The 21,891-nt window shown below is 36.3% G+C and overlaps 3 protein-coding genes across 3 annotated transcripts; all 3 read right to left on the bottom strand.

Annotated features, from left to right (window-relative positions):
* Nucleotides 1-1,195: 1,195 nt before the first annotated feature.
* Nucleotides 1,196-1,606, bottom strand: LOC125818446 (auxin-responsive protein SAUR68-like). Its single transcript, XM_049497941.1, has one exon. The coding sequence runs from the start codon at nucleotides 1,604-1,606 to the stop codon at nucleotides 1,196-1,198; it is 411 nt and encodes a 136-aa protein (XP_049353898.1).
* A 1,234-nt stretch (nucleotides 1,607-2,840) lies between these two features.
* On the bottom strand, nucleotides 2,841-4,069 carry LOC125818453 (probable methyltransferase At1g29790). The gene has a single exon (XM_049497946.1). The coding sequence runs from the start codon at nucleotides 4,044-4,046 to the stop codon at nucleotides 2,856-2,858; it is 1,191 nt and encodes a 396-aa protein (XP_049353903.1). The 5' UTR covers nucleotides 4,047-4,069; the 3' UTR covers nucleotides 2,841-2,855.
* Nucleotides 4,070-18,769: 14,700 nt separating this feature from the next.
* Nucleotides 18,770-19,438, bottom strand: LOC125818445 (uncharacterized). Its single transcript, XM_049497940.1, has one exon. The coding sequence runs from the start codon at nucleotides 19,436-19,438 to the stop codon at nucleotides 18,770-18,772; it is 669 nt and encodes a 222-aa protein (XP_049353897.1).
* Nucleotides 19,439-21,891: the final 2,453 nt, after the last annotated feature.

Here is a 21,891-nt window from a genome sequence, read left to right as displayed (position 1 = left end):
TTCAAATATTTCCATCTTCTACTAGCACAAGCACAACTTTCCATTTGTAGATCTTTAGTCAACTTTATAGCCTCCAGGGGTAGAGTCAAGTAGGGCCAAGATAGTTCGGCGAAAAAAATACATTGCTTATACATGGTTAAATCATTTTTATGCATATATATAGTAGATGTGGAACTCCATTTGTCTTCTTCGTGTGTTTACTTTTTATATTTTGAACCCCTTTAGTGAAAATACTGGCTTCACCACTGATAGCCTCTTCTTGTTCATTCTTTCCATCAAACAAGTAAACGATGGACTTCAAATTCTAAAATAAATGCATAAAGCTTTCTATTAATTCATGCATTTGATCATACCAAGTAGTAACAAACTTTGGTGTTCCATAGGATAAACTTCAAACGTCAAGAAAAAAATAGTCCAAAAAGCAAAGTCAGAGAAGCACCTTAAATTGTGTACAACTACATCGATTATAGTGCAGCTTAACCCCTTGCATTCAACAGATTTTTGGATCTTCATCCATGTCTTAGATATCATCTATTAGCTATTGGCCAGTCCAATATGCATCGTGCTAACAAGTGTGTTTACATAAAACAGTAAATGCTTCAGATTCTGAAGTCTTGAAAATTATACCTTCATTATATGCTGGATCCTTTTTTCCACTTCAATCGGCTCGGGAAGAGGAGTGGAAACAAAGGATCAACCGCCCTTTTCAGTGTTCAAAATTTCTTAGTTCTTTTCGTGTTTAATACATAGTAATTGCTTGCAAATTGAAAACTGCGAATGGAATTTGGTGGAAAATTTACTCGAAAGAGAAGATTAACAATAAGGAAACTAGATCATCTTAATTGAAATTAGTCTATTGCGGAAGCTCAAAACCGGTGCATACCTATGCAGTTAAGTCAATAATGGAACAAAATTCACTTTTTTCTTATATAGAAAAATGATCTAATGAAGCTTTTGGCATAACTTTCTTTGAATTGGTAATATCTTCTTAACAACTAATTGAGAAATCTACAAGTTATATATTTCTGATGCAAGACCATTAAAAAGCCAATGAAAAAGTAAAACAAATTTTCCAATATTATCATAGAACAAGTTGGAGTCAAGTATATGAAGTTTTTGATTAATACTTTTGTTTTTAACATTCTGTACACTTGTTGAGTATCATGTATCCACTACAAAACTTATCACAGTTAGCTTAACAAACTAGCAATTGCAGGTTTCTTTGTTCTTGAAGGTATAAAGCTGATGAGCATTGGCTGGAAGAGACAGATACAAGCAAAGCATTCTGAAGATCAGCACCTACACCTCTTTCAATGAGTGATACGATGTAGTTCATGAATAAGGCATCACACGGTAATGTAATAGGGCCATCACATGGAAGTCCAAACTCTTCTTCAGACATGTGCAGTAGTTGTCTGATTACCTCGTGTTGAAGATAAGCTAATGGAACAACAAATCGCTTTTGATCAGTTGTATATACCACAAAATTCCCTTTAGAAACTACAGAAGATGATGTGCTACAACTCTCTGCATCATTGTAATTAGACCTTGGAAAAGAAATTCTCTTCCTCTGCTTAGCTGCAAACTTCTGCCATTTTCTTGCCATCTTGATGAGTTTCTTAGCACTTATCCTATTCATATTCTTTGAAATGTAGGAAAGAAAAAAGTTGATGATCTTTAAAAAGATTTGATTTAGTGCTATCTGCTTGATGATCAAAATGGCACTTGGAAACAGATTATTTATAGTTGAGGTTAGAGAATGAGTTTGAATTGTAGTTAAAGTTGCCAACCGGGAATAACTATGCTAGACAGAATCATGTGCTGCTGTTCAATATGGGACCTTAGGAATTCTTGATATAGTTGTCTAGTTTTTATGTGGTATTTTATTCTGCTAAAAATTAAGTGCTTGTCAAAGATTTTAGAAGGCAATACCATGTGATACTTCATGTGGTGTTGTCTTTCTACTACTTGTGCTTAACTTGAACGAAATTTACAACTTCTTTAATATTTTTTTGTATTCACATGGAAATCTTCTGAGATCAATCCGTAGGCACCAGTACAGCATTGTTTCGGATAGATTAGTCAGAAGCCAGCAGTAGGGCCTGTCATTAAGCATATATCAGAACAATAACTTTAGGTCTAGGCTTGTGGTATTATCTTTATTTTCAGCAGATGTCTGATGGTATGAACACCTTATTGGTCCACAGCTCAAAACTATAAGGGGTATTGATGTTTGGTTGAATGGTAGCCGGTAGGGTCTGTTATATTGAACAATATGGTCTAAATTTATAAATACTTGACAATTAGGAGCCATATCATTTTTTCTTTTTATTTAACATTAGTAGAGTTTATGACTCATTCTTATACACACTCTAAGTTTTCTTGTTTTCGAGTTGCTTGAATTTCTTCCTTTTATTCCTCTATAGCTAGGATTTATTCATCCGAGTTACTGGTATAATTCAATCTAATCGAGTCCTCAAGAAGTCCTCAACACTGGGAGATTTTCCAAAGGGTCAATTTACTGCCTTTTCATTGGAAAAAGTTGTAAGAGTACAATTTCGACAGGTTTCCAATGAAAAGGCAGTAAGAAGAGTACAATTTTAACGATTTTCAATGAAAGGGCCAACAGAAATTTGTGCTTTGCCAGTAGTGAAAGTTATCATTTCAAGTTTTCAACATTATGTTAATTAGTGAGGTTTATCAACAGACAAAGAGGATAATGTAATATTACGGACTGATCTCTCTAAAAGAAAAATGCATTTTTTGTCATTCGGTTAGTGCAATTGTCAACAGATGCAGATGCAAGATATAAGTTTTTCCCAAGTATGAAAGTAAAAAGGAAAAAAATAATATTGTCACCAAGAATTCTTCAATGGCTTCATCAGCAATGCTGAAAGGTACATCTCGTTTAGCTCGGGACCTCTATCGAGCTTTCTTCCCACGATCCACTTCACCTTATTGAAACCAATACTATCGATAAGTGGTGCATACTGTTTCTCCAATTGCTCACCAACACAGAAGAAATGGTCAAGCCAAAACAGACCACCAGGCCTTAACACCCTATAAATATCAAAAAGCAAGAAGTGGAGAAGTGTTTCTGGTATCCAGTTACTCAACACATGCATTGAGTGTACAATATCCAACGTGTTGTCAAAAAAGGGTAGTCTTTGTGAGATGCTAACATACAAAGGTATGACCCCTCTTGAAGCTATAAAACTATTAAACGGACCGTTAAGGTTCATTGATGTTGTTACAATTGTTACATTCCTTTCTCTCATTCTTACAGCAAATGTAGCCACACCACCTCCAATATCGAGCCCAATTCTAATTGTTCCAGCCTTCGTTACTGCTAACACTTCATCGATAGAGAAGTCAAGACCAGCACCATTTTTCGCTGTCCAGCGACTTCTCTCTCTGCCATTGAGATCAAAACAATCTTTGCAATCATCAAATCCTCTCTGAGTCTTAGCACGATTGACCAGACAATCATAATTTTTGCAAGTAAACGCAGTCCATACAACAGAAAAATCCGATGGTGTTCTCCATAGACTCTCAGGAAAAGGATAAGGCTCGACATATTCTTGTGGAGCAACTGGATGACATCTACGTCGAGGAAGTGGCTCACAACCTTTAAGAAGCAACTTTTGTGCTAAAAGTTCATCATCAGGGCAAGAACCATTGACATTATATGACATGTAACGATGAAGTAAATCTTGAAACAGAGTACATGGACGCCCAATCGGAGGCATGATTTCATCAGAATCAAAGTTTTTGTTGAATCCACGCGGGAGTTTTTGTGGTGATGTGAAAGCAAGGAACTCAGATGGAAGATTTTGATCAGTTTGTGTGGTATCAGATTCTTGAATAGCTTCATATTTAGGTGTTGGCTTAGTCAAAACAGTGGAAGGAGCATTTGTTTGTTGGTTAAGTGTACAAGAGGAGTTAAAAGATGTAGAAATGAAAAATGTTAAGAGATTTGAGGATACAAGAAGAAAAGCAAAGAACAAATAAGATGAAAGAAATTTGGGATTTTGAGCAGAATCCATTGAGGTTTCTGTGTCTGATCAACTTTGAATCCTCTATATGCTAATATGTTACAAATCGAGCGACATGGTCAGTAACGATTCATACCGGTGAACGCTTGTAATAATGCCTAGTGTGATTAGCACCAAAGGATTTAGATTCTTGAATAGCTTCATATTTAATTTAGAATTGTGTTCTAAGTTTGGGTGCTAAGTCAATATCTTTGTATATATATTACTCTCTCCATCCTAATTTATGTGACACATTTCAAATTTTGAGATTCAAACAAATCTATTTTTTACTGTAAATTTTTCATATATCTTTTAAATATTTTGGATTGTCAATTATTATGACTTATAGTGCTTTTTATATAGTTTACAATTATATATATTTATTTCAAAAAATTAAAGATTTCATGCTCAAATTCCCGGTCAAACTTAAACTGTTTGATTCTCGTAAAACGAAATGTATCACATAAATTGAGACAAAAGGAGAATAAGTTTTCAATATTAGCATATAGTATTCTGGTAAAATATAATGGGTGCTTGAGCACCAGTGATCTTAATGTAGGTTCGTCACTAATTACGAAGTTCACGCTAATTCACATTGGTTCATTTTGCTATGCCGAGCCTTTTGCTCTTCTAATGTACTCCCTCTGTCCACAATTGTTTGTCAGGTAAGGTCATGCACATCCCTCAAAGAAAATTTAATACAAGGTGTAATTTGACTAATATAACCCTACTATATCAAGAATACCAAAAGTCCACATAACTTTTCAATTGAACTACACAATCATTAAGGGCAGAATTGGAAAAAAGTGACTAATTATTTCTTGATTGTTTAAATTGACAATTAATCTTGGACATCTATTTTTAGTATACCTGCCAAACAATTGTGGACGGAGGGAGTAAAAGGTTTGTCCACCATTTGTCAAGGCCAAAGAATATGTTGGAAATCTTAGAGTGGAATTTAATACATCCATCGGATCGAAATTATATTTTGGTGTTCCCTTAATAACGAAGTTTTTTTCTAAGTGGAGGTTGTGAGAACTTGTAGAAGGTCACTTGTGTAACTCAAAGAAATTCAACTTTCATATATTCTAGAATAGTTTAATTATTAGTCTATGCACCAAGAACTAGGTTTTGTATTGTTTAATTATGATTTCTTAAATTTTAAGGGTCAAATTAATTGGCAGCTAGCAAGTTATGAATTAGAAAATAAATATTCAAGTTTGACTAATTCCAGTGTTTCCATATGTAGGTCTGTGTAAAGTGTGAAATGCACTTTTCATTTCAAATTATTTATCGCATTTTTCTTATACACATTCCTTAAGAAATATAGTGAGCGTTTTAAAAATTATTTTACCATTATTTATATCTTAAGCTATAATATCTTTTCATTGAATATTTATTTTATTTTTGTGTCATCTTGTAGTCTTCAAAAACAATTACTAATAAGAGTAAAATGAGAAATAAATTAATCAATTTTATCTTAAGCTTCTAAAATGACAATAATTTGAATTAACTATTTTTAGAAATCACTGGAAAAAAAATTGAGACATAGGGAGTATAAAAGAAGCAATTTGGTTATTTTTAATCCCATTTTGAAGGCGTTTTTAGCTGCATATTTTATGGACGGATTCACATGATATCAAGTTGAATCTGGTAATTAAAAAATTCTTGGAACTTGGAAGTAGCATTGATAATTAATTAATCATTTTTTGAAACGAGATCTTTAATTTGAAGTTGAGTGCCATGCTTTAAAACGTGAGGGTTATTTTGGACATTTTAGTTATTTTAAACCATGTATTTTTTTATTTTATTTTATTTTAATCCATGTATTATTAATTCTCTCCTCTTTATTTTTTTTAGTACTGAAAACACTCCTAAACTTTGTACGAATTATTAGTTTCATTCTCAAACTATTGACAATCTTAAAAACACACGTCTTTTTGACTAACTGAACTTAAATACACCTCTCTCATGTCATACACATAAACGTGTTATTCACGTGCGTACATGTGAAGTTTTCTACTGATGTGACATATAGATAGATACTTGTATGACATGAGAGAGATGCTTTTTAACCAGTTAGTTAAGTAGATTAGTAATTTTAAGATTGTCAATAGTTAGGAAACGAAATTAATAATTCTCACCAAAATTCAAGGACGAAAGTACCAACCTCATATTTATTTTATTTTTAAAATATCATGTATTACTTGTCATTTTCTTATTGGGTGAAATAAGAAGTCTTACTCCTTAAGATTTTTTTTCATATAACCGTCCTTAGATTTTCTCCTTATAATTTATTCGATCTAAAATAATATGCCAGCCTCATGACCTATTTTTTTTCAAAAAGAACAACAAATAATAATAATAATAAAAAAACGTCAATGACTTGTTTAATGAATATAACTTATTGTTAAATTATTCTTTAGTGGAAATACACAAGAACTAGTTCAGTTAATTTTATTATTCTTCAATATAATACAAAAATAATTTTTAAACATGCTTCAATTATTTCTATTAATTATTACAAATATTTATTATAAGAATTATTATTATTATGTGATTATTTTTTTAAAATGGTGGGTCACCGTGCGGGTATAACTACTAAGCCTAATCTTTAACTAAATAATTGTGAATAATTATTAGCAGTAGTATATATGTGTGATATTCCTTTATTTTTCAACATTGGAACCAACTTTATCGTCACACTAATATTATTTATTTTGCATTGCTAACATAGATTTTTAGAAACAAAAAAAAGTGTACATACTTGAAGTTGATATAAAAATCTATAACTCATTCTACTTCCTTGGGTTCAAACTTTAGAGGTTCGACTTTGGAACAAACTGCATTTTTCTTTTTCGATTTTGGGATAAACTTCAAAAATCTTACTTTATTTTATATAATAAATATATTCATTTAGTTTCAAGAAACGAAGTGTTTTTTTTTTAAAAAAAATTATTCATTGTAGTTATGCATACACTGTATTGTGGATATTCATTATATATTTTTATTTCACCCAATAAGAAATAATAAGTAATAAATAAAATTTAAAAAATAAAATAAAGATTGAATTGTTAGTTTCAAGGGTCTAGAGTCAAAAAGGTGAATGGAGGAGTATTTTTGGTAAAATAGGAGGATGAAGGGTATTTTTAGGTTTTTACCTATAGTTCAGGGTATTTTAAGGCTATCAATCGTTCGAGTACAAAATTAATAATTCTTGCCTAGTTCAGGGGTATTTTCAATACTTGTCTCAATTTTTTTTTTAAGAGTCTCACACTCATACAAGAGTTTGAGACTACTTGCTATGTCATGTGACAAATGACGAGGGGGGAGGGGGTGTATTTAAGTTCAGTTAGTCAAATAGTGGGATATTTTTAAGGTTGTCCAAAGTTAGGGGACGAAACTAATAGTTCACATCAAGTTTAGGAATATTTTCAATACTTCTCTCTTTTTTCCTATCTTTTATCCCACGTAAAATGACTTTTCCACATGCCTTATGCGCACAATAAAAATGAATCAAGCACTACATTGCTATTGTTGAATTCTATGACAGAGGCCAACCAAACACTCACTTAATTGTTAATTTTAGATTTTTGCACGTATAATTAGAGACAGATCTAGTTTTAAAGTTATAAGTTCATGTAAATCTAGAACTTTTTCTAGACCAATAAAGTTTTATAGATATGCACATTTATTCATTTTTATATTTTTAAAAAAAGGAATGAGAGGTATTTAGATTTTTATCATTCTGTGATTGAGTTATATATCGTTTGTATCACAACCCAAATGTGTCAAGCCCCGAGCCTACACCCTGGGCGGGACCGGCACCCGGAGACCATTTCTGGCCCTAAGTGAACCCTTGGCCTGACTTTCTTAACTCAGCGGAAACCTAACTCAACAGAATAACTCAATGCAAATGCAAGGTTACAAAACAACTCAACTTATAAAATTTGGCCACAAAGGCAACTCGAATCTCAAAATAGAATATTTACATATATACATAGATCAGAGACTCAAAATTAACTGGCTAACTGTCTATGAAGCCTCTAAAATACTGGGATGGATGTTGGGACAGACCCCGCAACACCCTAATAAAACAAATCTAAGAACACAAAATGATTGAGTCCTCCAGAATGCAAGGAGGCTCACCACTGACTCTGGAGTGCTCAGCTGGATCAACGACGTGCAGGATGCTGATCCGGGGTACCTATATCTGCATCGTCATAAGATGCAGGCCAACTGGCATCAGTACATTGAATGTACGAGTATGCGAGATGGAAAGCTAAACCGCAACTTAAGCTTGAAAAGAGTACAAGAGAACACTTACCTTGGCTCTGTTCGACTTATGAATAACTGAACTCAATATATAAAGCAATAAGACACATGCAATATATAAAGCTTGCAAAATAGTGTAAACAACTTAGCTCGTTAATGATAAAACAATAACGAACTCAACTTTACTTATATAAAAGTAATATAACTTTAGTGGGAGATTCTTTAACCGACAACCACCACTATGAGCCCTAGTGGTGGTACAACGTTTTACCTCACATTGGCCAAGGACCATCCTATACCTGACCGTGATATAGGAAGCTATCTTTACTAAGTGGATCCACTAGCTTAACTTTCGTGATCATCTAAAAAGTATGACCTGGGAAAATCCCATGTTGGCCGCATGGTTCTTATGGAGAGTTGAGTTAATATGAACTCGTGTCCCCAACTCGGTGCTCAAGACTACTCCCAAAAATATACTTTAGCTCATAAGTGTTTTAAACACATCTTTCTTTAGTTTGAGATAATTGATCAAAATCTAGCCCAAAGGCTCACTTGGAATCGATGTTCCTTTCTTACTCAAATGTAAAAACATTTAGAAACTTCTTCGGGAAATACATAGTTCCCTAATAACTTTTGAGAAATGGACTCGACTTTATGCTCTTGACTTAACTTGAAACTTGAGACTATTCACTTGGCTTGAACTCTATACTCTTTGCTCGACTTGAAACTTGAACCTTAAAATGAAGGTAAAACGTTTAATAACGGCTCTTGAAAAGCTTTAGCGACTTGCTTGAACTTACTTCTTAACTTTGCTTGACTTGACTCTAACATCACCTTAACTTGATACTAACTCGCCTTGAATTGGATTATGGATTCAAGGTGTATGATCACACGTTTTTGGATGAGTTCTTGGCGTTTAAAAGTACCTAGGAGTGTTGGAAACAACTGGGAAACATAGGTACAATACCTAGGAACATGCATGAGAAAGTATGAAAAGAATGGGGAAACTTGGCGTCCTTGGCGCTCTGCAAGGTGCGGAGCGCCAGCCCTTGAAGCTAAAAAGGGACCTGCTGGCGCTCTGCTAGGCGCGGCGCCCCAAGGGAGAAAGCTCAGAAGCTCTTTTGGGGCACGACGCGCCACCCCTTTCCCCAGAAAACTCGACTTCTCTCCCTCCTTTTTCCAACTCTAAACCACCCTAGGTTTCAACTCCAAACACTAAGGATCATAAAATCCCTCAACATACAAGAGATTCAACTCAAAAATACAATCAAATCATGTACTAAACCAACTAGAACTTCCAACAACACAACCAACAACTTCAACAACACAAACCAACAATTTCAACAACCCAACCAAGCTTTTCTCAGAAATAAAACGAGTTGGGCGTGTGGGGGAAAAGATCAACCCAACACTAAGAACTCACATACCTAGTAGGGATCACCCCCGACGATATCCACGACGATCCTTGACGAAAATCCTTGCTTGATCTTCTCTTTCTCCTCTTCTTCTCCTCTTCACTCTCAAGCCCTAGCTCTCACTCTTTAAAAAGGGACCAAATGATCCAAAAATCAGCCTAACACAACAATATAACCCCAAAAGAAATAGCTAGGGAAAAGACCAAAATGCCCTTAAAATTTCCGGACGGATTCCCGGCCAACTGTCCAACTTTCAAAGGGTATAACTCGCTTATACGAACTCGGAATCGAGCAAACTCAGTGGCGTTGGAAAGATCATTCCACAAGCTTCGCAATCATAACTGGAACTACTCCTAAATCATCCTGAGCTAGGAGTTATGACTGCTAAAAGTTGGCCAAAACTCACTGATTTCCCACACCTAACCAAATTTCCAGATTTTGAATTTTTCCAAAAATGACTATTTCCAATTTCAAGCTTTTTCATAGTTATTTCAAATTGCCGGATGTTACAGAATGTACACCCTGGATATAACATGGTACTTAGAATCAAGAGTGGCCCCAAGCTAATCCTTGGGTCAGAAACATACAACTCAAACCGAAAGGAAATGCGGAAGCTAATTAAATACAAGGGATGAACTCATATAGCACACACAAATACTAAAAGGTAATGTGTGAAATATACATTATTTGAAAACTAAATAGAATTGTTTGATTGAATGTCTATGAAGCCTCAACTATTACTGATGAGTAGCTGAGACAAATCCCCAAACTACTCTAAGCTACAAGTAAGAAATAATATAAACTGTGAACTCTGAATAATTTTTCCCTCAAAGAATGAAGGCTCACCATTTGCTGATTGGAAATGCTGTAACTTCACTAGCCACGAGTTTGAGAATGGGCATCAAAATCTACATAATAAAAGGATGCAACGCAGAGGAAGTGTGTGTCAGTACGTGGAATGTATTGAGTAAGGAAGGGACACTAGCATAATCATGAAAATGGCATAACCAGGACAGTGAAATAAGGTTTCCAAAATCATATACATACTAAGAGAACTTGAAGAGACAATTGAAATTCATGTCTAAATACCATTCAAAATCTTCTTTCATAAGCATATATAGAGATGAGTCTATTTCAGTAGCCTTGCATAATCATAAATGTAAATAGCATACTTAAAAAAAATTAAATAAAGTAAGAGCATATCGTAAAAGATGCATAAATTGGAAAGTTTCTTGTAACCACATACATCATGTGAGCTCATGATGTCCAACTTATAATTTCAGTTGAATGGGCTTCATGCCCTATAACCTTGTCAGGGTATAGAACCATATCTATCTATGTGGACCCACTAATCTGAGCTTCTTAATTAGGACTAAATGGTCAATCATCAAAGTGGTGAAGCATAATCGAAAGCTAGTGATGACGACGAATCTGAAGCTAATGATAGCAGCAAATCTGAAGCTAGTGATGACGATGAATCCGAAGCCGCTGATGACTACAAATCTGAAGGGTGAACCGTGATTTTGGGTGAAAGTAGATGATCTCAATAAAGTGATACAAAAGATGTTTAATTGTAAGGTTTGTCTTGTGCTGCTTAATAACTAACTATATTTGTCTTACGTAGTTATGTATTAATACACCCTGCTCTTTCTGTTTTAACTAACTATAGTTGTCTCATACGTTAATACACCCCTTCTCTTTACGTTTTAAGTAAGTGCTATTAAGTAGTACGTAATTCTCCTATTTTCTGTAGTCTTAGTGTGCAAGTTCGCTCGAACATCACCTAATACCTATTCTGATGAAGGTAACAAGTAGAGGCGGATCTACGATATTGTAACCAATGAGTTCAGGAGAGCCCAATAGATTTTACCCAGAGACTTTGTATTTGATTGTGAACACAGTTATTAGGTATATTAACTTAAGGTCATTGTAGGTTTCTATAAACTTCAAATTCTAAATCAGGCCTCTGCTTCTAAATTCTTCTTTCATTAATTCTCCTCATACATCACTTTTGCCTTAAAGGTACCTCAAATACATTGCACAAAAGTTCTTTCAGCATTGATTGTGGATTAATACTAGAACATCGAGTCGACAGTTGATGTATATATCATACTTCACCCTATATATATGTCATACATTTCCTATATGTAACGCGTTCAGTTGATTCGATAAATACATATCTGATTAAAGCAGAACATGAAGTGTGTCTCAAGAATTCTTAGCTAAGCACAACTTCTTGAGATCGAGAGCTTGTAGAAGTTGAAGGGAAGTCATGCTTCTTGATCAATTGAGCAGGTATTTTCACATGGTTGAACAATTTTGCACGCAAACTCGGATACAGTGAAGTAACCTTACCCAGTACTCAAGAACCAGGTTCTTGAATAATACACACAAGAAACTTACGTTAGTGAACAGTGACACCAATATACTGTGGAAACCTTCCTAACTCAAGGAAGGGAAAAACCACACCAAAGTTTTATATTAATTCAAGATTTACAACTCAGTCAATCAATGAATATAACTCTAAAATTCTAACCTTTTCGATTAACTATAATCGAAAACTCTCAACTCTCCAAGAAGTCAAACTCGCTTCTTGTTACAATTCTCTCACAACTCTCTCTTAACTCTAACCACCTAAGAAGTCAAACCCACTTATTGTTTACAAAACTCACAACCCTCACAACCACTGATTCAACTATGAATCAATGTGACTCACCTAACTTGAAAAAAATCTAAGTCTAGAATTCTTTCTTACTCTACTATTTAAACACCTTTGGCCTTCGCTATGATTCTCTCTCACTTTCTCTCGTTTTGAAGTATGCAAAGACGACTTCTTCCTTGGTCTTTCTTGTCCTTTTATAGATGTTGAACTGTGTTCGAATCCTATATGTATAAGGAGAGAAGTTATAGTTTTAATAGGAAAATATTTCAACTTATTCTTTTTATTGCAAAACCTTTTCCTTTTATAACTTGGCTTGTCATGTCTCCTTATTCATACAAGACTTCTTCTGTTGAAGCTTTTCTCTTCCGACTCAACTTCCTTTTTTAGTGCAAAAACTCTTCTTTTTTTATATTAATATTTCCGTTATTTGGCTTTTGAGTTGTAAGCTTTCCAAGGTGAACCAGCAAGGTGAACCTAGTTCATGGTGTCGATCATCAAAACCGTATTTGATTTATCATTTCCCCCCTTTTTGATGATGATAAATCTATATGTAAAAAAGAAGAGGTGAGCATATAACAGAACCAAGTTAGATTAAAACTCAGAATCCTTATGGACAACACCTATAGAAAGCATAACACAAGTCAAAATCAATCTAAGGATATTAGCCATCTTAAGCCAAGGTAACACAAACACATCATAAGCAGGAACAAAGTAGTCATATACAACAGATAGCACTAGAGTTTTAAGCTCACAAAGAGCTCCACCAAAATATCCATCCAGAGCAAAAACACAAAATAGCATGACATTGTTTCAACAGTGATCAAAGTAAAACGGAATGGTTAAGATGTTGAAGGAGAAGGGTGGGATAAAGGTTGGGTCATGGAAAGGAGTTGGAGAACACGATCCACACGGGCATTGGACTCACTTTATTGCTGCACCAGCGGATCCTTTAATCAAGCAACTTTTCCCTGAGACATAGCTAGAGATTGCGAAGAGCTTCAAGTTCAGCACGGAGGGTCTCATTCTGTTCCTTGGCAGCATGTAGGTCGTTCAACAGAGTGGAAACTGGGCCAGGAACACGGGGTGGAGCAGCAGGAGCCTGATTACCTTCATCATACAACCGACAGGTAGCAAGAGTGGATCTGGTGATCATATCACAACTAACCAAAGCCCTCCCCTCGCCCAAGGGGACATCAAAAGTTGTAAACATAGTGGTGAAGAGATTTCCAAAAGCCAATTGATGAGCACCAGGTTTAGGATCAATTACCTTAGCCATATGTTTAATCATCAAGGATGGACAGTCTATAGGATCCTTATTCTCCAAAGCATGTGCAATCCCCATATCCCTTAAAGAGGCCTCATGCCTCCTCCCACCCCTAGGCAAAACACCCTTTTGGACCAATTCAAACAACAGTTTGTGAACTGGGGACATCTCCCCCTTGAGAACCTTTCTAGATCTAGCTGTAATCTGCTCCTGAGAGAAATTTGAGGTCAACATACAGTTCACATCTTTAGTCCAAACATACTTAGACAACCCTACATATGGGATGTGAAAAATCTCATCAAGTCTAACCGAATCAAACACCAAGTCCACACCATTTACAGAAGAATTGGCCACAGAGCCTTCCAAACCATTAAGATTGGTGTAGAATTCACGCACCTCTTTCTCATGCACAGGCAACCTAGTGTCAAGAAATAATTCCGCCCACTCCTGAAAACGTAGTAACTCCAAAACCCCCAGGACTAACCCCATGGTGCGAATGTCAGGATGAAAAGTCCTACCTCTAAGAACCTTCTTAGTACCAAAGTATTTATCCATCCCCAAGGTTAGGTACTTAGCCATATTTTTATTCATTTTGGTGGCTTGGGAGGAGGGGGCAGCAGGTGAGGACTCAAGACTGTTTTAGGCTCAAAGTCAAGCAGTACAGGTGGACACGGGGAGGAACTGAAGACTTACCAGTTCGTCTTCGCTTCTTACTAGATTCGGCGGCTTCTTACAGTTGAGCTTGACTTGCACTGCGAGCTAATAGGACACGAATATGAGTCCTTTTGATGGAAATATGTTTTCGTGGTCGCCAAGGGATCTTGGGATGAAGCTGGCTGAGTAGGATGTCTTCAAGATCTGAGTCATTAGGGTTAGTAGGTGGTGGTAGAGGTGGGGTTGTTGTGATAGTGGGAATTGAGGTTTCGACTGGAGATGGCGATGGAGAAATTGAGTGGAGAGGGAATTGGGGTTTCAGAGTGAGGAGGCAATGGCGAAGGGGTAAAGGGGTTGCCGGAGGCATATGCCGGCAGTGGAGATGGTGGGCGAATAAGCACGGGGCATTTCTGAGGGGAGTCTGGTAGTGGATTTGTTAGTGATGTATCAGTGGAGAAACCACCTTCCCCTTGAGATGGTGCGACGGGTGACGGCATAAACGATGAGTGTGCCGGTGAGTCGGAGGAACTTTCTTCATCGGAGTAGGCGACAAGGGGGTAAGCCATGATTCATTTTTCCCTTTTTTTTTGTTTTCTTTGATTGATGAAATCTGTAATGTGATTAATCTTGGGTTGTTTTGGGATTAGTGGAAGACGTTTTGGAAGAATTCGTGGGAGATGAGATGTAATGTGGTGGTCTTACATTGATGGGAGGCGTGAGTGACGGTTAAGTGCCCGTGGTGATGTGAGTGGGAAAGGTTTGATAAGGGTTTAAATTGTGAGTCATTTTTTATTTCCGGCGAAAAAAATCAAAGATGTATGGAAAACAGTAAGGTGCACCAGGTTCTTTTAGAGTGTAACAAGGTCATATGTATAAGTGCCATGCAGAGATGAATAAAGAGAGGGATGAAGTGCATACCTGGTGAGATGAGAACCTGGTCATGGCTACGTGAGCCCTCATGTACCAAGGTTAGAATAATTTAAGGGTAATATCATTAGACCTTAATCATCAGGTACCAAGATGCGTTAGAACTGAACGTGTGTTACAGTTTTATAGATCACCTTACTTTGAGATAAGCCTTAGAATGACACGGGGGCATGTGTTAATCTTGAAACACCAGCCCTAAGGCTAAACGATTCTTTTGAAATGGTTCACGCCCAAGTGCCTTGGTGAAAATGTCAGCAATCTGATCCTCAGTTTTGCAAAAGGTCATGATGATGAGTCATTGTTTCAACATTGTCACGAATAAAATAATGCATGATATCTATGTGCTTGTTTCGTTTATGTTGGACCGAGTTCTTTGCCATATTGACTGCACTTGTGTTGTCGCACATGATGGGTATGCATCCTACGTTAATTCCAAAATCTTCCAATTGTTGCTTAATCCATAACAGTTATGCACAACAAGATGCGGCAGCCATATATTCAACCTCAACATTGGAGAGGATGACCGGATTTTGTTTTCTTGTTGCCAGGAGACGAGACAAGGCCCTAGGAAGTGAGCGATTCCAGATGTACTTTTTCTGTCTACAAGGTAACCTGCGTAGTCTGCATCTACAAAACCTACCAGGTCGAAGGAATCTCCTGTTGGATACCATAGAACCAAGTTAAGTGTACCTTTACGATATCTAAGGACCCTTTTCACTACTTTTAGATGAGATTATTTTGGACAGGACTGAAATCGAGCATATTGCCCCACACTGAATACACTGTCAGGTCTATTGGCAGTTAGATACAATAGTGAGACAGTCATTCCTCTGTACTTGGTATCGTTTACTGGAGAACCAGTTTCATCCTTGTCAAGCTTAGTCGTTGTTCCAATGGGAGTATCAATTGTTTTGGTCTCATTTGTCTCAAATTTCTTTAGCAATTCTTTGATGTATTTTTGTTGATGGATTAAGGTGCCCGATGAGGACTATTTGATTTGAAGACCTAAGAAAAAGTTTAATTCACCCATCATGCTCATCTCAAATTCGCTACTCATTAATTCTGCGAATTCAACTCCTAGTTCAGTATCTGTTCCTCCAAATATGATATCATCTACGTACACTTGAACAATGAGTAGGTCATTACCTTGTCTTCGAAGGAATAGTGTATTACCTATTTTTCATCTTGAATACCCATGTGTAAGGAGGAATTTGGACAGGCGATCGTACCATGCTCTTGGTGCTTGCTTTAACCCATATAGTGCTTTGTCTAGTTTATAAGCATATTCAGGATGATCAGGGTCTTCAAACCCAGGAGGTTGTTTCACATATACTTCTTCTTGGAGGTATCTATTCAGAGAAGCACTTTTTACATCCATCTGCTATAGTTTAAACTCTATGTGGACGGCAAAGGTTATAAGCATCCGTATTGCTTCCATTCTTGCTACGGGTGCGAAGGTATCATCATAGTCGATTCCTTCTTCCTGATTGTACCCTTGTACAACTAGTCTTGCCTTGTTTCGTGTGACTTGTCCTTGATCGTCGATTTTATTTCTAAAAATCCATAGAGTGCCTATCACATTTCTATCGTGTGGTCTGGGAACTGTGTTCCAGACTTTGCTTCATTCAAACTGACTCAGTTCCTTCTGCATGGCTATAATCCAGTATAGGTCTACCAGAGCTTCTTTAGTATTTTTGGGCTCGACCAGTGACAAATATGCTGAGAAGGCACACATATTCCTTAGTTTTTCTCTAGTATGAATTCTTGAATCCAAGGGTGTGAGAATATTCTGTATTGGATGTGATCTTTGATGTTTCCAACTATTTGGTTGAGCATCTCGAGTAGTGTTAGATGTTGATGGCCCTGGTTCTCCATCTTCTACCTCCTCGACTGTATTTTCAGTTTCACGGGTGATGGGGCTTAATTTATTTGGTTCCTCAGTTCCATCCTCATTTGATTGGTTTTCCTCTGGTGGTTTTGGTTGAGTCATACCTAGATCATCAAGATGTTCTACCATGCCTCCATTAGTTTGGTTCTGCCCTTCATCAAAGATGACATGCATGCTTTCTTCTACACAATTTATTTTCTTGTTAAGTATTTTGTATGCCTTACTTTGTGTTGAGTACCCAAGGAACACTCCTTCATCACTTTTGGCATCAAACTTACCCAGGGTGCCTTTCCCATTGTTATGTACATAACAGGTGCACCCAAAAGGTCAAAGATGTGCTAGATTCAGTTTTCTTCCTTTCAACAGTTCGTATAGGGTTTTATTTAGTATGGAAATTATCATGCATCTGTTAATGAGATTACAGGAAGTGTTTACTGCCTCAGCCCAGTGGGATTTTGGTAGATTGCTTGAAATCAACATGGTTCTAGCGATGTCTTCTAATGTTCTATTCTTGCGTGCTACCACACCATTTTGTTGTGGAGTTCTTGGTGCTGAAAAGTTGTGATCAACACCATTGATAGTGCAGAAGTTTAGTAACTTGAAGTTTTCAAATTCTAAACCATGATCTAATCTGATGTTGATAACTTCACTATTGAATTTCTTTTGAACCAGTTTCACAAAGATTTCAAACATATCGTATGTCTCATCTTTTGTTACTAAAAATATGGTCCATGTGAATCTAGAGTAGTCGTCTACAATTACAAATATGTACATTTTTCCTCCTCTACTTAGCAATCACATTGGTTTACATAAGTCCATGTGGAGCAGTTCCAAAGGTTTTGTAGTGCTGACTACTGCCTTAGGTTTGAAGGAAGATTTTATTTGTTTACCCTGTGCACATGCACCACATATTTGTTCATTAATTAGCTTCTTTTCAGGTATTCCTCTGACCAGGTTCTTCGATATTAACTTATTTATTGTAGAAAGACAAATATGCCCCAACCTTCTGTGCCAAAGAAGGGAATTTTCAGTGATGGCGCTGAGGCAGGTGAGTGGGATGTCTGGGATCATTATCTCAGTTTTGTATACATTTGTCTTTTCCCAATGAGAACCAGTTTCTCTATGGTTGAGTTGACCACTTTGCATTCATTAGTAGTAAATATAACTTTGTTTCCTCTGTCACACATTTTGGATATACTTAGCAGATTATGTTGTAATCCATTCACATAGTACACATTGTCAATAGCTTGGTTAAGGTTCAAGCCCACTTTTCCAATTCCTTGTATTTCTTCAGTTTTTCCGTTTCCAAAGGCTACGTTTCCACCCTTAAAATTTTTCAATGAGAGGAAGTTGCTTTTATCTCCAGTCATATGCCTGGAACATGCGTTGTCCAAGTACCATTGTTTTGGCTTTCCTCCCGCTGAATCCTACAATTATTAGACAGGGTTAGTTTTGGGTACCCAGATTCACTTGGGCCCTTGTTTGTTAGAGAAAGGATGAATACGATTTTTCTTAGCCCATGATGGAAGGGTTTTAAGTGTGGGAACCAGTTTTGTGTTGTTTTCTTTCTATATCTCTTGAGTTGTTTGTACGAAAGTGAAATTGTTCTAATGTGCAGTTTGTTTTTTATTGCATGCATAACTCTTATGTCTAGTGGGAACACAAACAATCTATGTTGGGATTCTTAGCTTCAGAAAAGCCTATTCCATTTCTTGTGGAAGATTGACTCTTTTGGATTCTATCGAGTAGTATGAAGGACCTGGTCCATCTCATACCGTGTTCTGTTTCCATTTTGGTAATGTGAAGTGTTTTCTGTAGTTCTTCATTTTTTACAGTTATGGATTTAAACTCTTTGTTCAATTCTTTTAGCTTATTATAAAGAATACAATTTTGTTGTTCTAAGTTTTCATTTTCCTCTCTCAATGATGAATAGTCTTCCATTAGCAGATCTCTTTCAGAACAGGTTGATTGGTATGCATTTATGAGAGTATGCAATAGAGATTCTAGTTTTCTTTTTGAATAAGAGTCAAGATTTTCTTTAATGTAATGCAGACTAACCTGGTCTTTCTTGTCCTCTTCTTCTTCTTCAGAATCTAACCCAACCATTAATGCTTGAATTGTCTCCTGTATCTGACAATTATTTTCCTTATCTTCAGGTTTAGTTATGGCTACTAGTGCAAGGAAGTGATATTTGTCAGTTTGTTCGATTGCAAGTAGGGATTGATTTTCAGTTTCCTCATCTTCAGACTCATTTTCTGACATGCCTCCCATTGCAGCGAAAGCTTTCTTCATTGAGTGATCAGCCTCTTGGTTAGTCATCCTCCTATTGGTAGGAATATATCTGTCACCTTTACCATCCTTTGTTTTGTCTGTGTTATTCTTTTTATGTTCTTGGGACCAAAGTGGACAGAATTTGATGAAGTGATCTGGACTTCCACATTTATGGCATAGTTGCTCTCTTGAGCTTTCAGCTGTCTTTTGAGGACCTCTTCTTTGAAAAGTTTGTCCTCTTTTTAACATTCTGGAAAATCTCTTTGTCATAAGTGCAATATTTTCGTCCTCAAAGTCTTTAGGTATTGTAGCTTTCAGAACTAGGTTCTTCTCCTTTCTTTTACTGCCAATTTCTTTTTCTTGGTTTTTCTTTAGTTCATATGTGATGAGATTTCCAATAAGCTCATCCATGACAAGTTTGTCTAGATCAGGTGCTTCAGTGATAGCTTCTACTTTACTTTCCCACGACTCTGGTAGAACACTTAAGAGTTTTCTAACAACCTTTTCGTTTGGAATTACTTATCTTAACGAGTAGATCTCATTAATGATTGCAGTGAACCTGGTGTGCATCTCTTGAATTGTTTCTCCCTCCATCATTCTGACACTTCATATTGTCTATTCAAGTTGCCAATTTTAGATTTCTTAACCTGAGTTGTTCCTTTGTGAGCAGTCAGTAGAGTATCCCGAAACGACTTTGCATCCTCACATGATGAAATTCTATTGTACTAGTCTGGTCATATGCCTCAAATTAGGATCTTTTTAGCTTAAGCGTTGTTTTGAATGGCGAGTTTGTCAGCAACATCCATTCTTTTCTTTTCTTTGGTAGCAGGGTGACTCCATCTTCTCCCTTCTTCATGGGTATAGCAGGACCATCTAGTACTACACTCCAAAGATTGGGATTTTCACTTATTAAGTGATCCATCATGCAATTTTTCCACCATCCACAGTACTTTCCATTGGATAGTGGTGGTAGAGTTTGAGAAGCTCCTTCTTGTGGGTAGGTGGTGCTGCCATTTATTCTTTTCAAGATGTGAATTTTTTAACGAAAAGACCCGCTTTGATACCAATTGAAGAAACCTTACCTAGTACTCAAGGACCATGTTCTTGAATAGTACACATAAGAAACTTACGTTAATGAACAATGACACCAATATACCGTGGAAACCTTCCTAACTCAAGGAAGGGAAAAACCACACCAAAGTTTTATATTAATTCAAGATTTACAACTCAGTCAATCAATGAATATAACTCTAAAATTCTAACCTTTTCGATTAACTATAATCGAAAACTCTCAACTCTCCAAGAAGTCAAACTCGCTTCTTGTTACAATTCTCTCACAACTCTCTCTTAACTCTAACCACCTAAGAAGTCAAACCCACTTATTGTTTACAAAACTCACAACCCTCACAACCACTGATTCAACTATGAATCAATGTGACTCACCTAACTTGAAAGAAATCTAACTCTAGAATTCTTTCTTACTCTACTACTTAAACACCTTTGGCCTTCACTATGATTCTCTCTCACTTTCTCTCATTTTGAAGTATGCGAAGACGACTTCTTCCTTGGTCTCTCTTGTCTTTTTATAGATGTTGAACTGTGTTAGAATCCGATATGTATAAGGAGAGAAATTATAGTTGTATTAGGAAAATATTTCGACTTATTCTTTTAATTGCAAAACTTTTTCCTTTTATAACTTGGCTTGTCATGTCTCCTTATTCATACAAGACTTCTTCTGTTGAACTTTCCTCTTCCGACTCAACTTCTTTTTAGCACAAAAACTCTTCTTTTTTTATATTAATATTTCCGTTATTTAGCCTTTGAGTTGTAAGCTTTCCAAGGTGAACCAGCAAGGTGAACCTGGTTCATGGTGTCGATCATCAAAACCATATTTGATTTATCATTTTATCCCTTTTTGATGATGACAAATATTTTCCCATTTCCTTTGCAAAATCATCACTGTTTCTAGAGAATAATAACTATAATATCTTCCCCATTTTGGCATATAAAAAAGAAGAGGTGAGCATATAACATAACCAAGTTAGATCGAAACTCAGAGTCCTTATGGACAACACCTATAGAAAGCATAACACAAATCAAATTCAATCTAAGGATATTATCCATTTTAAGCCAAGGTAACACAAACACATCATAAGCAGGCACAAAGTCGTCATATAAAGCAGATAGCTCTAGAGTTTTAAGCTCACAAAGAGCTTCACCAAAATATCCATCCAGAGCAAAAACACAAAATAACATGACATTGTTTTCAACAGTGATCAAAGTAAAACAAAATGGTTCAGATTTTGAAGGAGAAGGGTGGGATAAAGGTTGGGACATGGAAAGGAGTTGAAGAACACGATCCACACGGGCATTGGAATCACTTTGTTGCTGCACCAGCTGATCCTTTAATCGAGCAACTTCCCCCTGAGACATAGCTAGACATTGCGAGAAGCTTCAAGTTCAGCACGGAGGGTCTCATTTTGTTCCCTGGCAACATGTAG

The sequence above is a fragment of the Solanum verrucosum genome, unplaced genomic scaffold (genome assembly GCF_900185275.1).
Source record: "Solanum verrucosum unplaced genomic scaffold, falcon-dt-bn FXZP01000233.1, whole genome shotgun sequence".
Taxonomy (NCBI): Eukaryota; Viridiplantae; Streptophyta; class Magnoliopsida; order Solanales; family Solanaceae; genus Solanum; species Solanum verrucosum.
This window is presented reverse-complemented; position numbering and strand designations above follow the sequence as displayed.

Coding starts and splice junctions, on each gene's coding strand:
- LOC125818446 (XM_049497941.1), bottom strand. CDS start 1,606: ATGGCAAGAAAATGGCAGAAGTTTGCAGCTAAGCAGAGGAAGAGAATT.
- LOC125818453 (XM_049497946.1), bottom strand. CDS start 4,046: ATGGATTCTGCTCAAAATCCCAAATTTCTTTCATCTTATTTGTTCTTT.
- LOC125818445 (XM_049497940.1), bottom strand. CDS start 19,438: ATGACTAACCAAGAGGCTGATCACTCAATGAAGAAAGCTTTCGCTGCA.